This window comes from Brassica oleracea, chromosome C5 (genome assembly GCF_000695525.1).
Source record: "Brassica oleracea var. oleracea cultivar TO1000 chromosome C5, BOL, whole genome shotgun sequence".
Lineage (NCBI taxonomy): Eukaryota > Viridiplantae > Streptophyta > Magnoliopsida > Brassicales > Brassicaceae > Brassica > Brassica oleracea.
Window position 1 is genome coordinate 38,035,331 of NC_027752.1, and position 16,310 is coordinate 38,051,640.

Consider the following 16,310-nt stretch of genomic DNA (forward strand, 5'->3'; position numbering starts at 1 on the left):
AATTCCTCAGAACAGGGAAACTTGAAGAGGGAATCAACAAAACAAACATCTGTTTGGTTCCAAAAAAGCTGGAGGCAAAGAGGCTAGTGGAATTTCGCCCCATAAGTTTGTGTAATGTCGCCTATAAGATTGTCTCAAAAGTACTTAGTAAGCGGTTGAAGTCTGTACTACCTTGGATAATAACAGAAACTCAGGCAGCTTTTGTCGAAGACAAACTCATCTCTGATAATATCTTGATTGCCCATGAGTTATTGCACGCTTTGAATTCCAACAACAGCTGTTCCATAGAGTACATTGCAGTGAAAACTGACCTCTCGAAGGCCTTTGACCGAGTAGAATGGTCGTTCCTAGAGAAAGCGATGCGGGCTTTGGGCTTCTCGGACGCCTGGTGCAGAACAATCATGGAATGCGTCGCATCAGTAAGCTACCAGGTGCTTATCAATGGTACTCCTCACGGAGACATCAGACCCACGAGAGGCATTAGGCAAGGAGACCCGCTCTCCCCATATCTCTTTGTAATGTGCACTGAAATGCTGGTCCAGAAACTAATCCAAGCTGAAAACTCGGGAGAGATCACAGGCCTAAAGGTGGCGCGTGGAGCTCCTGCAGTCTCCCATCTCTTATATGCTGACGATAGCATGTTCTACTGCAAACAGTCAGATGAAGAGCTCAGCCGCCTAACTGCAATATTACAAGAGTACAGTCTTGCCTCTGGTCAGAGAATAAACTACCAAAAGTCAAGCATTTACTTTGGCAAACACATTCCAAGCGAGAGGAGAGAAGAAATCAAGCTGAAACTTGGAATGGAGCAGGAAGGGGGTGATGGTATATACCTAGGCCTCCCTGAATCTTTTGGAGGCTCTAGAGTATCCATTTTGAGCTTCCTCAAAGAAAGACTCGAGCAAAGAATCGGTGGCTGGCAAAATAGGTTCCTTTCTCCAGCAGGCAAAGAAGTGCTTCTCAAAGCAATTGCTTTAGCTCTTCCAACCTACACAATGTCGTGTTTCCTGGTGCCAAAGACGATATGCAAGAAAATTATGGCTATAATGTCAGATTATTGGTGGAAGAGCAACACGGCGTCAAAAGGAATGCATTGGAGAAGTTGGGAGAGCCTATGCTCCCCAAAGGACAAAGGAGGACTCAGTTTTAAAGATCTAGAAGCTTTCAACACGGCTCTGCTTGGGAAGCAACTCTGGCGCATTATCACCCAACCAGACTCATTGCTAGCCAGAATCTTCAAAAGCAGATACTTTAGAACCTCCGATCCTCTCAATGCCCCACTATGCTGGTCCAGAACTAATCCAAGCTGAAAACTCAGGAGAGATCACAGGCCTAAAGGTGGCCCGTGGAGCTCCTGCAGTCTCCCATCTCTTATATGCTGACGATAGCATGTTCTACTGCAAACAGTCAGACGAAGAGCTCAGCCGCCTAACTGCAATATTACAAGAGTACAGTCTTGCCTCTGGTCAGAGAATAAACTACCAAAAGTCAAGCATTTACTTTGGCAAACACATTCCAAGCGAGAGGAGAGAAGAAATCAAGCTGAAACTTGGAATGGAGCAGGAAGGGGGTGATGGTATATACCTAGGCCTCCCTGAATCTTTTGGAGGCTCTAGAGTATCCATTTTGAGCTTCCTCAAAGAAAGACTCGAGCAAAGAATCGGTGGCTGGCAAAATAGGTTCCTTTCTCCAGCAGGCAAAGAAGTGCTTCTCAAAGCAATTGCTTTAGCTCTTCCAACCTACACAATGTCGTGTTTCCTGGTGCCAAAGACGATATGCAAGAAAATTATGGCTATAATGTCAGATTATTGGTGGAAGAGCAACACGGCGTCAAAAGGAATGCATTGGAGAAGTTGGGAGAGCCTATGCTCCCCAAAGGACAAAGGAGGAGTCGGTTTTAAAGATCTGGAAGCTTTCAACACGGCTCTGCTCGGGAAGCAACTCTGGCGCATTATCACCCAACCAGACTCATTGCTAGCCAGAATCTTCAAAAGCAGATACTTTAGATCCTCCGACCCTCTTAATGCCCCACTAGGATCCTGGCCCTCATATGCGTGGAGAAGTATCCACTCAGCTCAGCATCTGATCAAACAAGGCGCTAAGGTGATCATTGGAAACGGTGAAAACACAAACATATGGAGAGAGAGATGGCTTGGAAGCTCACCTGCGTCACGAATCACCCAAACAAGCACAGTTCCAGAGCCTATTAGGCACCTACTCTCTATGGATATGAAGGTTGCAGATCTGATGATGCCATGTAGAAGAGAGTGGAATTGTAACCTGATCAACAGTATATTCCCCGAAGGAACTCGACGCAAAATCCTCTCCATACACCCACAAGGTCCCATAGGAGAGGACAGCTACAGCTGGGAATACTCGAAATCAGGGCACTATAGTGTAAAATCTGGGTACTATGTGCAGACAAACATCATCGCAGCGGCCAACCAACGAGGAACAGTAGATCAGCCAAGCCTCGACGACTTATATCAGCGGGTTTGGAAGTACAACACCAGCCCAAAAGAGACGCCTGGTGCAGAACAATCATGGAATGCGTCACATCAGTAAGCTACCAGGTGCTTATCAACGGTACTCCTCACGGAGACATCAGACCCACGAGAGGCATTAGGCAAGGAGACCCGCTCTCCCCATATCTCTTTGTAATATGCACTGAAATGCTGGTCCAGAAACTAATCCAAGCTGAAAACTCGGGAGAGATCACAGGCCTAAAGGTGGCGCGTGGAGCTTCTGCAGTCTCTCATCTCTTATATGCTGATGATAGTATGTTCTACTGCAAACAGTCAGATGAAGAGCTCAGCCGCCTAACTGCAATATTACAAGAGTACAGTCTTGCCTCTGGTCAGAGAATAAACTACCAAAAGTCAAGCATTTACTTTGGCAAAAACATTCCAAGCGAGAGGAGAGAAGAAATCAAGCTGAAACTTGGAATGGAGCAGGAAGGGGGTGATGGTATATACCTAGGCCTCCCTGAATCTTTTGGAGGCTCTAGAGTATCCATTTTGAGCTTCCTCAAAGAAAGACTCGAGCAAAGAATCGGTGGCTGGCAAAATAGGTTCCTCATGGTATAATGTCTGATTCCCTCTACTCAAATCTCCACCGAGTGCTGAATCTACAAGAAAGATACACTTCAGAAGAGGCACACGCGGAGCTCGTCCCTTGGCTACTCTGACGCCTTTGGAAAAACAGGAATGACTTCCTCTTCCAAGGCAAAGACTATCCAGCACCAGACACAGTCAATAAAGCTATAGAGGACACAGCAGAGTGGATGAGGAGACAAGAGGAAGATAAAACAGAGGTTAAAAAACCCACTAGCAGTACGCAACATCTCAAATGGACGCCACCAACTCAGAACTGGATCAAATGCAACACAGACCATCAACAACAAGGTATTGGATGGGTCTCTAGAGACTATGCGGGACGACTGTTGTGGGCAGGAGCACAAAGGTTCGAAGGTTTGAGCTCACCTGTGGAAACTGAAGCAACCGCTTTGAACTGGGCAATAAGGTCAATGGCCCGCTTGGGCTACTCACAGGTGATATTCGAAACAGACTCGCAGGTACTGGCAAGGATGATCGAAGGTTCAGCAGAGACATGGCCAAAGATACAACCGATCATCCAAGACATCACCCAATCCCTTCAGAAGAACCAGAGCTACAGAGTAGAGTTTTTCTCTAGAGACGGTAACAAAACGGCAGATAGGATAGCAAAGGAAGCTTTTTCAACGGTTCATTTACATCTCACTTGTTTTACACCTTTTAGTGTATGGACTACTGGTCCAAATACTTCTTTATTTCACAAGAAGTTTATATCTTTGTATATTGCATCTTTCTGATTTGGCCAATCATTTCTTTGTGTACACTTTTCAATAGACTTTCTTTCATGATCTTCTTTCTCATTTATTATATCAACTGCTACTTTGCATGTATAATATCATCGACGTCATCGACGACCTTACAAAATTTGTTCGGTTCAGATTATTTTGGCCATTTTCCCGGTCCGCTAACAAAATCAAACCGGAAAACTCAGAGAACGCCACGTGGCAGTTGTACCTCACACACACACTCCATATAAGCCTTCCTCTCCCACCTTTTCAACTTCACCAACGTGTGATTGTTCCTCCTCTCACTTCAGAAACAGGAGACAAAGAGAGAGAGAGAGATGGCGGCGACAAAGTCTCGTGACATCGACGACCTTCCGAAAATTCAGGCGAACTACACCGCGTTGACGCCGCTCTGGTTCTTAGACAGGGCTGCGGCGGTTCATCCGACGAGGAAATCGCTGATTCACGGATCGCGGGAGTACACGTGGCGGCAGACTTACGAGCGATGTCGCCGCCTCGCTTCCGCTCTCGCGGATCGTTCGATTGGCCCTGGTTCCACGGTAATCGCTCTTGATCTTCCCTTTTTAAAGAATCATTAATTAAAATTGATTTTCATGAATATCGTCTGAATCCGTGTTGACTGGCTGAAAAGTTCTTTTTCGTTTCCTCCAGTTTTGATGGGAACATTAATTCATTTTATTTCGTCCCCAATTAAAATCGAATTTCTATTATTGTCTCGGTTCGAAAACGTGCCGATTGATATTAATTCTGTACCACCGGTTAACCGTTTTGGTTTGGTTAGAATATATGTTGTTGGCAAAAAAAAACAAAACGATTTCATAAAATAATTACAGATTAAAACCATAACTGTTCGGATTAACGATTGCTCTCATATGAATCTTGTTCAAACGATATACACTGATTTGATCCTATGATTGCTATCTTACCTTTGGATGTGAAGCTTTGGTCTTATTGTAATCTGAATAATTGCATTTTTTTCATATTAATAATAATTTTATGGAATCATGGAATAACCATAGTGTTCTGTATCTTAACTTCTATAGTTCGTAGGTATGGTTGCTCTCGCATGAATCTTGTTCATGGATACACTGTGGTTGTGTTGATGTTACTTTTTTCATGAACAAGAACTGGTTGCTTTGGTTCTTATTGTTATCTGAATCATTGCAATTTTTATCATTGCAGGTGGCTGTAATTGCACCCAACACTCCAGCAATGTACGAAGCTCATTTCGGAATACCAATGTGTGGAGCCGTCTTGAACGCCGTCAACATCCGTCTCAACGCCCCCACTATCGCTTTCCTTCTCGGACACTCTCAGAGCGCTGTTATCATGGTGGATCAAGAGTTCTTCACTCTTGCAGAGGAGTCTTTGAGACTTATGGAGGAGAAAGCTGGGAGCAGCTTCAAACGCCCGCTCCTAATCGTCATAGGTGATCACACCTGTCATCCAGAGTCGCTTCACCGGGCTTTGTCGAAAGGAGTTGTAGAATACGAGGATTTTCTTGGAAGTGGAGATCCTAACTATGCGTGGGAGACACCAGCTGATGAGTGGCAGAGTATTGCTCTTGGTTACACCTCGGGAACAACCGCTAGCCCGAAAGGTGTGGTGCTTCATCATCGAGGAGCGTATCTAATGGCTTTAAGCAATCCTCTTATTTGGGGGATGCAAGAAGGCTCTGTTTACTTGTGGACTCTCCCTATGTTTCATTGCAATGGTTGGTGTTTCACTTGGGCTCTTGCTGCGCTCTCCGGTACTAACATCTGTCTCCGTCAGGTACTGCGTGAGAGCTTTAATCTTCACTTTTAGAAGAAGTTGACATACTTAGATGATTTTGTTAATCTGTTTGTTTCAGGTCACGGCGAAAGAAGTGTATTCGAGCATAGCCAAGTATAACGTTACCCATTTCTGTGCGGCTCCTGTGGTCCTCAACAATATTGTCAATGCTCCTCAAGAGGACACTATCCTTCCTCTTCCCCATACGGTCCACGTCATGACCGCAGGAGCTGCTCCTCCACCTTCTGTTCTCTTCTCCATGAACCAGAAGGGCTTCCGAGTCACTCACACCTATGGGCTATCCGAGACGTACGGTCCTTCCACCGTAGCCGCCTGGAAGCCCGAGTGGGACTCCCTCCCTCCTGAGACGCAGGCCAAGCTCAATGCTCGCCAAGGTGTCCGCTACATCTGCATGGAGCAGCTTGATGTCATCGACACTCAGACAGGAAAACCTGTTCCTGCAGACGGTAAAACCGCCGGAGAGATTGTTTTCCGAGGGAACATGGTGATGAAAGGATACTTAAAGAATCCTAAAGCTAACGAGGAGACTTTCGCTGGTGGGTGGTTCCATTCAGGGGATATCGCGGTGAAACATCCAGACAACTACATCGAGATCAAGGACAGGTCGAAGGACATTATAATCTCCGGCGGTGAGAACATCAGCAGCGTGGAGGTCGAAAACGTTGTTTACCATCACCCGGCGGTTCTTGAAGCCTCTGTTGTGGCCAGGCCAGACGAGCGGTGGCAGGAATCTCCGTGTGCTTTTGTGACGGTCAAGAGCGGTTACGAGAAGCAAGACCAGAAAAAGTTGGCTCAGGATATAATGAAATTCTGCAAGGAGAAGCTGCCGGCGTACTGGGTCCCAAAGTCGGTGGTGTTTGGGCCATTACCGAAGACGGCTACTGGAAAGATTCAGAAGCATGTATTGAGGACTAAGGCGAAAGAGATGGGACCAGTACCAAGAAGCAGGTTGTAGAAAGCGGAAGTGGCATCGTTTTTAAAATAATACGTTTCTACGTTCCTGTGTGTAACTTGTGTCTTCCAAATGATAACAGATAAGGTATTTTCATTTTGTAATATCTTGTATGGTCTTTCTATACATGTAATTCTCGTTCAAACTTTTACATGGAATGAAGAAAGAAAAAAGAAGAGCTGTTGCTACCAAATTAGAAAGAAAAAAATCATTCACTCGTTTATCAGGTGGCTTAATACAATGCGTTAGATTTCTAGTGAGCCGGACTTACTATTAAGACTATTTTAAACGCAACAGTTGTAGGTAAAAGAGTTTGCGGATACAAATGTTTACAGCTTCTAACGTTATTAATTTGATATTATAATCTATAGATAATAATACATAAACTCCAAGATTTTTTTTGAACCCTTTTTATAAACTTTTATTTATTCATGAGCAATTTCAATTCATAGCACCAAGAAATTTACATGAGAAAAAAAAAAGTGAACAAAAAACATTTAGTTTCACTTCCGCTCAGCTCCGTCGTTGGAGTGAGTTCGTGACACGAGAGGCTTCCTCCCCTTCTTCAGCTTCCACAGCAGCGGCGGCAGCCATTAGCGAAACCGTCTGAATCCGTACGTAAACCCAAAACCTTCAAACACCTACTCTCCTCGGGTAAAACCACCAATCCCATCGACCAGCGTCACATTTCGCAAATCATGGAGAGAAAGGATTGGTGGTTCTTACTCCTGAAACAGGAGCTTACTTCTCATCGAATCGCTCTAAACCCTCGATTCATCATATCAGTGTTTTGCAGAACCCCACTACACATTCCATTTCCACCCCTGGTTCTCCAACACAAAACCCGGTTTACTCCAACGACCAGTCTTTGAAAACCGTTCTAGAGACGCCCTTTATTGCTCTCTAAGGAGCTTCTTAAAGATATTAGAGGACTCAAGGTATCGAATTACCGACGAGTTGATGTGCGTTTTGATCAACAGCCGCGGGAGGGGAGTTAGGTTTAGGCAGCTAAGTACTGTAACCATATCTTTGCGTAGATATATCTTTCCTTTTGGATGAAACCAAGCACGAGGCTTTCGATGCGTTGGTGAAGTCTAACTCCGTTGACTTGGCTTACCTCAAGTTTCACCAGATTGCCTGCTCAGACCTTCTAATATCCTGATTCCCTCCTCTTGTGAATTGTAGTATCTTCCAAGAGGTTAAGCGTGTGGTGGTTCCAAACGTAATAAAATCCCCCGCTCGAGGGTAATTTGGTAATTGTAACAACCCCGAAATACTAGGGCTTCCGCCCCCGCCTTCCTCAGCTACTATAAAAGCACTCTCAGTTTGTTAATAATATCCGTTACTTTACCATTCGCCGTCTCTCTCTCTCCCTTCCTTATCATCAAAAGTAGCTAACGATCAAAGATGTCCGAGGGATCAGAAGAAACGAAAACAAAGCTTGATTCCGCCGGAGAGTCATCGGACGTCGATAACGAGAACTGCATTAGCAGTGGAAGTGGAGGTGGAAGTAGTGGCGAGACGAAGCGGACTTGCGTTGATTGCGGAACATTCCGAACTCCCCTTTGGCGCGGTGGCCCCGCCGGACCTAAGGTGAGAACTACTCTATACTCATTAACTTTTCAATCTTCTGGATCACTAGTCTCTCATGATCGGCATGTACGTTTCTTTTTTTACGCAGTCGTTGTGCAATGCGTGTGGGATCAAGAGCAGGAAGAAGACGCAAGCTGCTCTCGGAATCAAACCAGAGAAGAAAATCAGAAACAGTATCATTACCAGTGATTCCAGTGATCTAAGCCTGGAAGATGATGATGATCACAAAACTTGCAGCAGCAAAGGGATGAGTAGGTTTTTGGATTTAGGGTTTAAGGTTCCAGTGATGAAGAGATCATCGGTCGAGAAGAAGAAGAGGCTGTGGAGTAAACTCGGCGAGGAAGAGAGAGCCGCCTTGCTTCTCATGGCTCTCTCTTGTGCCTCCGTTTATGCTTAAAAAACGATGAAGAATAATAAAAGCTTTCTTCTTCTTCGTTTTCTTTTTGTGTGACAGTTAGGTTTGTTTAAACTAGAGAGAGAGATATATATATATATATGTATGAACACGTTTGGTTTCCACTAATGTTATGTATTCATTAGCCTAATGAATTTCTATTTTTTTAAGAGAGCAGCAATACAAAATTATTCAAAGGCGTTTTTCTATGCATTAAAGAGAGAGTAACTCCTACAAAATAATTTTACAATAATACAAACAAATATAATCTGCCTTTCAAAATTTCACGCAGATTATTATATAAATAGATATCAAACAAATTTTCACCAACGATGTTACTGCGTAATTAGCAGATGGTCGTCTAAATGATACATTACAAATCTGTCTCCTTCGGTTTAATCCAATCAAACCGGGATATCATCGATTGAATATGCGTCAAAGTCGAACTCGGTATCAACAACCGGTGCCACTCCTTCCTGTATCAACAACAACACATGATTGTTTGTTCAACTTCTGTTATTAAGTCAACGTTTCTTTCTATTTGCTCTTCTGTCGGAATTTGAACACAACCATTATTACAAAAAGTGCCCAAGAAGCTCTTTAAAGTTAACTTATTATCCACTTCTCGTGAGGAAGAAAAAAGATTCTAGATTCATTATTTTGGCTAGTGGTAGTTTGCGTAATCATGAAAGGTACACGCAACCAGTGGTGAGAAAGCGTCTGAAACCGTTATATATTGAAAACGCAAAACTCTAAATGCTAAACGTTTATAAGAGAGAAACCAAAAAAAAAATCAAACCTGCTTAAGAAGTGCACTCATAAGATCTTCTTGATTACTATACTGCTCGTGGAACGCCATCGCTGCTGTATCTCTCTCCGACTTCACCCTCACTGAACTGCCACCACCGCCTCCGTTGCTATAAACCTGATGATGCGGTACCATGATTGGCTGTGTTAGCTGCTGGTTCCGGCCAAGATCGGTGGCTGCAACCGTTGCGTTGTTGTTGTTTCTCGACATGGAGGAAGAAGAGTAGGCTTCTGAGTTGGAGAAGGCTACGGATTCCGCGTCTTGATGCGCGTCGAAAGCGATACTCCGCAGATCCCAATCGTTATGTCTGTTGGAGAACATGTCGTAGCTTGGGGTGGCGAAGCCCGCTTCCGAGCTGTTAACCTCTTCTTGGTAAGAAGAAGAGGAAGAATGTGGTTTCCGAACCTGAGTCGGAACTGATAAGCCTGGTGCACTCGGAAGCGGGAAGCTGTTCACGGGGAGCTCTTGTTGGAAGCTGTTGAAGGCTACAGAAGTTGATGAGTGCTGTTGCGTTGCGAGGTTGGTGTAGCTTGTAGGTAACACACGGCTGCTCTCGGCGACACTGCTCCTTCCCGAGAAGCCGCTTCTCTCAGTTATACGGTTTGGTAACATAGGCTGCCTGATGGAGGGTGGCCCTCGCGGGAATGGCTGCTGCTGAGGCATCAGCATTCCGCTATGTCCGGCTCGAACAGCAGCAATCTGTTGCTGAATGCTCATTCTATTACCACCAACAGGAAGCTGCTGTTGCAACCCCGCGAGCTGTCTCGGTTCCATACCCGTGGGGACACCGTGAAGCAAGTTCATCTGCGGTTGTTGTGTTTGAAGACCGCCAATCCCATCTCCGAATCTTGGTTTCGAGTTGTCGAAGCTGAAGATGCTTCTCTCGTCCACCACCGAGGAAACAGGCAGCCCCGACTTGGAGACCATCGCAGGCCGGCCTAAACCAGCGGCTTGAAGCTGCGCAAGGCTCTGAGCAGGGAGCTGGCCTGTGACTGCTAACGCTTGAAGATCGAACCCGTTCAGTGAAGAAAGAGGTCCAAAGCTCGCGTCCTGACCCGTCATAAACGAGTTGTTTAAGTTTCCTTGGTGCTGTGAGACTCCCCCGAGGCGTCTTAGATATATCCTGTATTTCTGCAAGCCAACACAGCACCGGTTAAGAATATACTGTATGATAAAATACAACTGGTCGTTCCAGCATGGCACACATCCCAATGAAACATTGACTTTCACCCCGAATTTTTTGAAGTGGTAAAAGCCCATAAATTATTAAAAATATACTTTCTGTTTCAAAATACTCTTCGTTTCAAAATTTCACATAAATGCTATTTTCCAATAGAAATTCAATAAACACAATTTACTTGATAAAAACTGCATTTAAAATGTAAAATTGTATCTTTTAGAAACACATATTTTTTCTAATAATAATTAAAGTTCTTAAGAAATGTTTATAGCTCCCAAAATTTCAGATACGGTTATACGTTCCGGTTTGCGGTTTATACCTGGAGGTGACTGGCTACATTCTCACGGGTTAGACCAGGAACATTCATCAGCTCTAAGATCTTCTTTGGAACCGCCTCTGCGTCATAAAAAAAAAAAAAAACAATTAGATCCCAAAACATATCTCACAAATGCAAATGTAATAAAGAAGCTTTAAAAGTCTTTACTTTCAACGCCGAGCTGATTAACAGCAGCAACAAACTGCTGATGCAACTCAACAGACCAGACAACACGCGGTTTCTTCAGATTGGAGGCATCTTCGTCCCCTTGCTCATCCCCTTCCTCTTCTTTCCGTTTCCGCGAGTTATTGCTGCTGCTCCTCCAGTTGTTCCCTTCGTTGTTAACAGAGGAAGCGTTATCATCTGCCGCATCCTCAGAAACAGCTGGACCTCTCTGTTGCTGCTGCTGTCCGGTCTCCTCAATGCTCCCAGAATGCTCAGGCACGCTCCACTCGCTCCTCCTCTTACGAACCACGTGCTGCCATATGTTCTTGAGCGCCTCCATACGCACCGGTTTGATGAGGTAATCAACCGCACCGTGAGTGACTCCTTTTAGAACCACACTCTTTGAATCATCCGCAGACATCACTGTGTTTAAATTAAAACAAAGATCAGTAATTAGAAACCATATATAAAAGATTCAAGCTTTTGGAATTTTTAATGAAACGTACTGATAACAGGTAAGTCCATCTCAAGACCAACATGTTCAAGAAGCTTGAAGCCGTCCATGTCAGGCATATGAACATCGCTGATGACAATATCGAATCCGTGTTTGTTCTTTCTGAGCAGAGACAATGCCATCTCTGCTCTGTTGCACTTCGTTACTGAATTGTCACAAACACACACAAGAAAGAAAAAAGAGAGATCTCTTCTATTAATTACACTTAGATCGAAGAGAGACACAAGTGTTCCAAGGATCTCCTGAATTGACATGATCTAAACCAAACTCAAGTCAAAAGCTCAACAACATGAGAGACTCAGATTTGAATCCTTTTAAACCTTAAGTTAAGGAAAAAACATGTGATCTATAAACCAAGGAAGTGAAGAAGATTAATATTGTGAATCTTAAAAAGTTTCTATATTTAGGAGAGCAGAGTTAGTCAACAACCTAAACTCAAAACCATAATTATCCCTCAAAATAACATCTTTTCTTTTTTTTTTGTTATTGCGAGAATGGACCACAATAAATCATTAGGACAGAGAGACACATAAACTCGTGATATTAATCATCAAAAATTACTAAACCCAAAACAAAAAAAACTAAACTAAAAGAGAAGATCTTGTCTTTGTTTTTGTGAATTCGAACCTTCGTAGAGACAAGTTCTGAGCATCCTCTCCAAGATCATGAGACAAGTCGGGTCATCGTCAACCACTAGTACTCTAAGTCCCGACGGAAACATCTCCACCACGGCTTCACCTCCTTTGTTTCTACCGGAGCTCGACCCACCACCCGATCCGAGTCCTCTTCCCTGACTCGGATTCATCATCTCTCTCGGAAAGTAAAAAAAGAAAAGCAACAAAGGAATATATACCCAGAAATAAGGGAAATTTATTCGATTTCGGCTGAAACGAAAAAAAAAGAGAATAAGAATTGGAGATAGTGAAAATAAATTTGAAGGTAAAAAAGTGTAGAGAGAGAGAGAGAGAAGGAGAGATGAGACTTAGGGAGTTGAAGAAGAAGACATGAGGCTTGTCTCACCTTCGCAGCTTCTCCGTTATTTTAATCAGTAGAGTAAAGCTTATTACAAAAGATGGAACCCAAGAATAAAATTAAAAAAAAAACATGTCTTATATGATATCAGATACATACATGTCTTTCTGTCTGTGTATGCGGAGCTTACATGCCCTTTATTTTTCTTCTTTCTCTACATTTAAATCAGTTATACATAAATGTTAATCTTAGACCCATTTTAAAATATTAATCAATTATGGTTTGAGGTAACAACGTTTTAATTAAAAAAATACAACTAAATTATATATAAAATAAAAGTTTTTTTCAATTGTAATGAGCATTTGGATGTTGCCCCAATTGAGCTAACTTACTGGCTATTTTGTAAGGTAGTTAAATATAAGGGCTTGAGATTCATTTTTTGAAAATATTGGGTATGAAAGTATAATTGGAAGAAAGTGGGTCCAAACACCCTTGATGCGTGGATCCAGCTCATGCATGTACAAGTTTAATTAACTCGTTATCTAAAGTTGTAAACTCAACCTTAACAGATTATCTTTACTATTCTCAGGGTTTTTTCTTTTTTTTTTTTGATCAAAAACTATTCTCAGGGTTATTTGCCCGGTTTTTTAACTTTATTTTTGTATCCCCTATTAGTTCAAGAAAATGAAATTGCCTAAAATAAAGAACTGCATATACACTACTTTATTTTCTTAGTTCAATTTTTTTTACAAAATTACCCTTTAAATTTATGTAATTGAGAACCCATGCTTCCTGTATTATGGGCCTACATGTATTAAACTAAATGGTAAACAAATATAAACATCATTAAATAAAACAAAACAATACGATCTACGCACATTCAAGCATATGATTAAGGGTACCAAAATACACCTAAGCATTTTCTATCATTACGTACATGTTGAGCTAAGCTCTAATTATTTTAAAAACAAGTCAGTTTTCTTAAAACAAAAAGATAATTACAGTTTTATTTGGTATACACATAACATGCATACCTATTAAAACGTTGGATAATAAATAAATAACTCAAGTGGTTCGTTTGAATGATTAACAGCATCATATGCTACCCACCAATCGCCTATTACCTCGAAACAAAATTTTAAATATAGTACAGATGACAAACACACATTTGACTATTCGATTGTGCTGCGTCGTATTATACGTACTGTTATAAAAACAGCACAAACCAGTAACTATTCTATCAAATAGTTACTTTTGGCTTATTTCTGGTCTGCTATAAATGTACAAATTTGTCAACCTCAACGTAAATATTTTTAAGTTATCCAAGTTCAGTGTATATACTTTGCTTAAACAGGTGTTTAGCACTGCCGACATGTCTCGTATTTTAAAACTAAGTATAGAGTTGGTTTCATAAGACATTTCATATGCAGCGACTTATACCTTGCGTTATATATTTATATCAGTACAACTTATTTGGCTAATCTCTTGGTCGAATTTAATTTTTCTTCTTATAAACATAGATAATGAAAAAAAAAGCATTTAATGAAAAAAACATATAAATCACGTTACCGAGAAGCTTTCCCCACTGCGACACGTGTCCACGTGAAATGGATAAGATCACTAGCACCTTTTACATTCACCTCTAACATCTATCGTTGTCTTCGTTCGTTTTCCCCCTCTTTCGCCCCGGTAGCAAGTTGGGACTTAACATTTTAACCATTAAATTTGGTTCGATTCGTTATTTATTTTGATTTAATCCGAAATTTTCGGATATCCGTAAACTTTCGAAGCAAAGCAAATACTTAAAATCAATATCCGTTAAAATCGAAGCAAATCACAAATATTAAAATTTCGGAAAACGGATATCCGATCTGATCCGTCAAATATGTAAATACATGTATATCTTGATTATATTTAAAGTTTTTAATGTATAAAATTATATAATTATTATTCTAACATATGCTTGGATAAAATCTATTCACATTGTTAATTATATAAAAGTATTACATAAAAGGAAATGACAATTTTAATTCTTGGATAAAATCTATTCACATTGTTAATTATATAAAAGTATTACATAAAAGGAAATGACAATTTTAATTTGTTTCTCAAATTTTGTGCTATTATAATTGTTAACTAAGTTCAAAAAATTACAAAATATGTAGATTTACTGCTTCTTTTAATTTTTATCATATATATCATGCAAAATAATATTTTACAAAACAAATTTGTATCAAAATTTTAAGATTATTTGTATTAATCAAAACATATGAGATATTCGTAAGTATTCGTAAATATCCGTAAATATTTATTTATTTTCCGGATATCCGTTTTTCCGAATATCCATATTTTTACGAAGCAAAACAAATCGAAAAATTAGATATCTGTGACATATCATGAAAAAATATGTAGATTTACTGCTTCTTTTAATTTTTATCATATATATCATGCAAAATAATATTTGACAAAACAAATTTGTATCAAAATTATAAGATTATTTGTAAAAATCAAATCATATGAGATATTCGTAAGTATTCGTAAATATCCGTAAATATTTATTTATTTTCCGGATATCCGTTTTTCCGAATATCCATATTTTTACGAAGCAAAACAAATAGAAAAATTAGATATCTGTGACATACGAAATAAATCACAAATACCTTCAAAAATCTGGATATCTGATCCGTGCTCAGACCTAATAAAACTATTATAAGGTAAAAAAAAAAAAGTAAAAGTATCTAGCTTTCTATCATCAAAATTACTTGTTACTACGAGAGCTTGGCATCGTAGATTTATAGTTTTATAAGTGTTCTACCCTTTTATCTAAAAAGTGATCCTATCTAGCTTTAAATAGAAAATAGGCAAATATATGCTCTATTGTCATGGAGTGTTTCAATTAGGCCTAGTTTCAATCGCTTTCTTTTTCTTTTGTTTATATTCTGTACATATGATATTATTATATTAAATATTAATAACTAAGAAAACAAGAATGCCTGATTATAAAAAAAACAAAAATTTACTGCGCCAAAAGCTAAAATGGAGAAGTTCCCAAGAAAGAAACCCGCTGAACCGTATATTCTCTGTTAAAAACTTTTTACTCTTACGATGAGCTTTTTGCGTTTTTAATGTATATTTTCTTACTTTCGTGCTGCTTAGACAGACATGTCACTTATATTTATCAGCTTAAGGTCCATGTCACCAGAAAAAGGTTTTGTAGAACACAAATGTATCAGCTTTGTAGGCAGAACCAAAAACTTTAAAATCACTATAATATGCACACCCAAATAGCTTTTATACTAATTAAGGGATTTATATATTATATAAAACGACTGAAAAGTTGCTGAAGCTCTTGGTGGAAAATGCACCCACCATCATCATATGTGAATGTTTCAAAACGGATAGCTTCCAATAGAAATATGTTATTGTTATGAAATAGCTTATAATTTATAGTATCGAGAAATTTAAATAAAAGTAGAATTTAATACCCGTAGGAAGCAAATAACACTAGTATAAGGGAGAGAGTTTATTATAAGAAGGAAGAAGAAAATGTAATGATTCTTTGATGAATTACTCTTGTTCTTATTTATGGTGTACAAAAGAGTGAGATGAGTGATGGTATTTATAGTGAACAACAATACATAAAATAACAAAGATAGTGCTTAATTTGGTAAATGAGTGGGTGATCATAGTGTTTGATGAGTAGATGATCATAGTGCTTGAGTTGGTAAAGGAGTGGATGATCATAGTGCTTGAGTTTGGTAAA

The 16,310-nt window shown here is 40.4% G+C and overlaps 3 protein-coding genes and 1 pseudogene across 3 annotated transcripts; 3 read left to right on the forward strand and 1 right to left on the reverse strand.

The window, feature by feature from the left end:
• LOC106292255 overlaps positions 1-2,565 on the forward strand; it is a 4,448-nt pseudogene extending 1,883 nt beyond the window's left edge.
• A 1,538-nt stretch (positions 2,566-4,103) lies between these two features.
• Positions 4,104-6,798, forward strand: LOC106295493 (acetate/butyrate--CoA ligase AAE7, peroxisomal). Its single transcript, XM_013731410.1, has 3 exons — positions 4,104-4,398; positions 5,042-5,632; positions 5,712-6,798. Exons 1-3 carry the CDS (start codon positions 4,177-4,179, stop codon positions 6,606-6,608), a joined length of 1,710 nt encoding a protein of 569 aa, XP_013586864.1. The 5' UTR covers positions 4,104-4,176; the 3' UTR covers positions 6,609-6,798.
• A 1,036-nt stretch (positions 6,799-7,834) lies between these two features.
• On the forward strand, positions 7,835-8,762 carry LOC106295323 (GATA transcription factor 17-like). The gene is made up of 2 exons (XM_013731191.1): positions 7,835-8,198; positions 8,287-8,762. Exons 1-2 carry the CDS (start codon positions 8,013-8,015, stop codon positions 8,593-8,595), a joined length of 495 nt encoding a protein of 164 aa, XP_013586645.1. The 5' UTR covers positions 7,835-8,012; the 3' UTR covers positions 8,596-8,762.
• Positions 8,763-8,780: 18 nt separating this feature from the next.
• On the reverse strand, positions 8,781-12,628 carry LOC106295322 (two-component response regulator ARR1). The gene is made up of 7 exons (XM_013731190.1): positions 12,596-12,628; positions 12,203-12,459; positions 11,568-11,720; positions 11,065-11,484; positions 10,900-10,976; positions 9,392-10,531; positions 8,781-9,068 (listed from the first exon to the last, which is right to left on the reverse strand). Exons 2-7 carry the CDS (start codon positions 12,381-12,383, stop codon positions 8,997-8,999), a joined length of 2,043 nt encoding a protein of 680 aa, XP_013586644.1. The 5' UTR covers positions 12,384-12,459; positions 12,596-12,628; the 3' UTR covers positions 8,781-8,996.
• Between the last annotated feature and the right edge of the window lie 3,682 nt (positions 12,629-16,310).

Coding starts and splice junctions, on each gene's coding strand:
- LOC106295322 (XM_013731190.1), bottom strand. CDS start 12,383: ATGATGAATCCGAGTCAGGGAAGAGGACTCGGATCGGGTGGTGGGTCG. Junction 10,977..11,064: donor TAATCAGCTCGGCGTTGAAA/GTAAAGACTTTT, acceptor TTTATGACGCAG/AGGCGGTTCCAAAGAAGATC. Junction 10,532..10,899: donor ATGTAGCCAGTCACCTCCAG/GTATAAACCGCA, acceptor GTTGGCTTGCAG/AAATACAGGATATATCTAAG.
- LOC106295493 (XM_013731410.1), top strand. CDS start 4,177: ATGGCGGCGACAAAGTCTCGTGACATCGACGACCTTCCGAAAATTCAG. Junction 4,399..5,041: donor CGATTGGCCCTGGTTCCACG/GTAATCGCTCTT, acceptor TTATCATTGCAG/GTGGCTGTAATTGCACCCAA. Junction 5,633..5,711: donor CTAACATCTGTCTCCGTCAG/GTACTGCGTGAG, acceptor TGTTTGTTTCAG/GTCACGGCGAAAGAAGTGTA.
- LOC106295323 (XM_013731191.1), top strand. CDS start 8,013: ATGTCCGAGGGATCAGAAGAAACGAAAACAAAGCTTGATTCCGCCGGA. Junction 8,199..8,286: donor GTGGCCCCGCCGGACCTAAG/GTGAGAACTACT, acceptor TTTTTTACGCAG/TCGTTGTGCAATGCGTGTGG.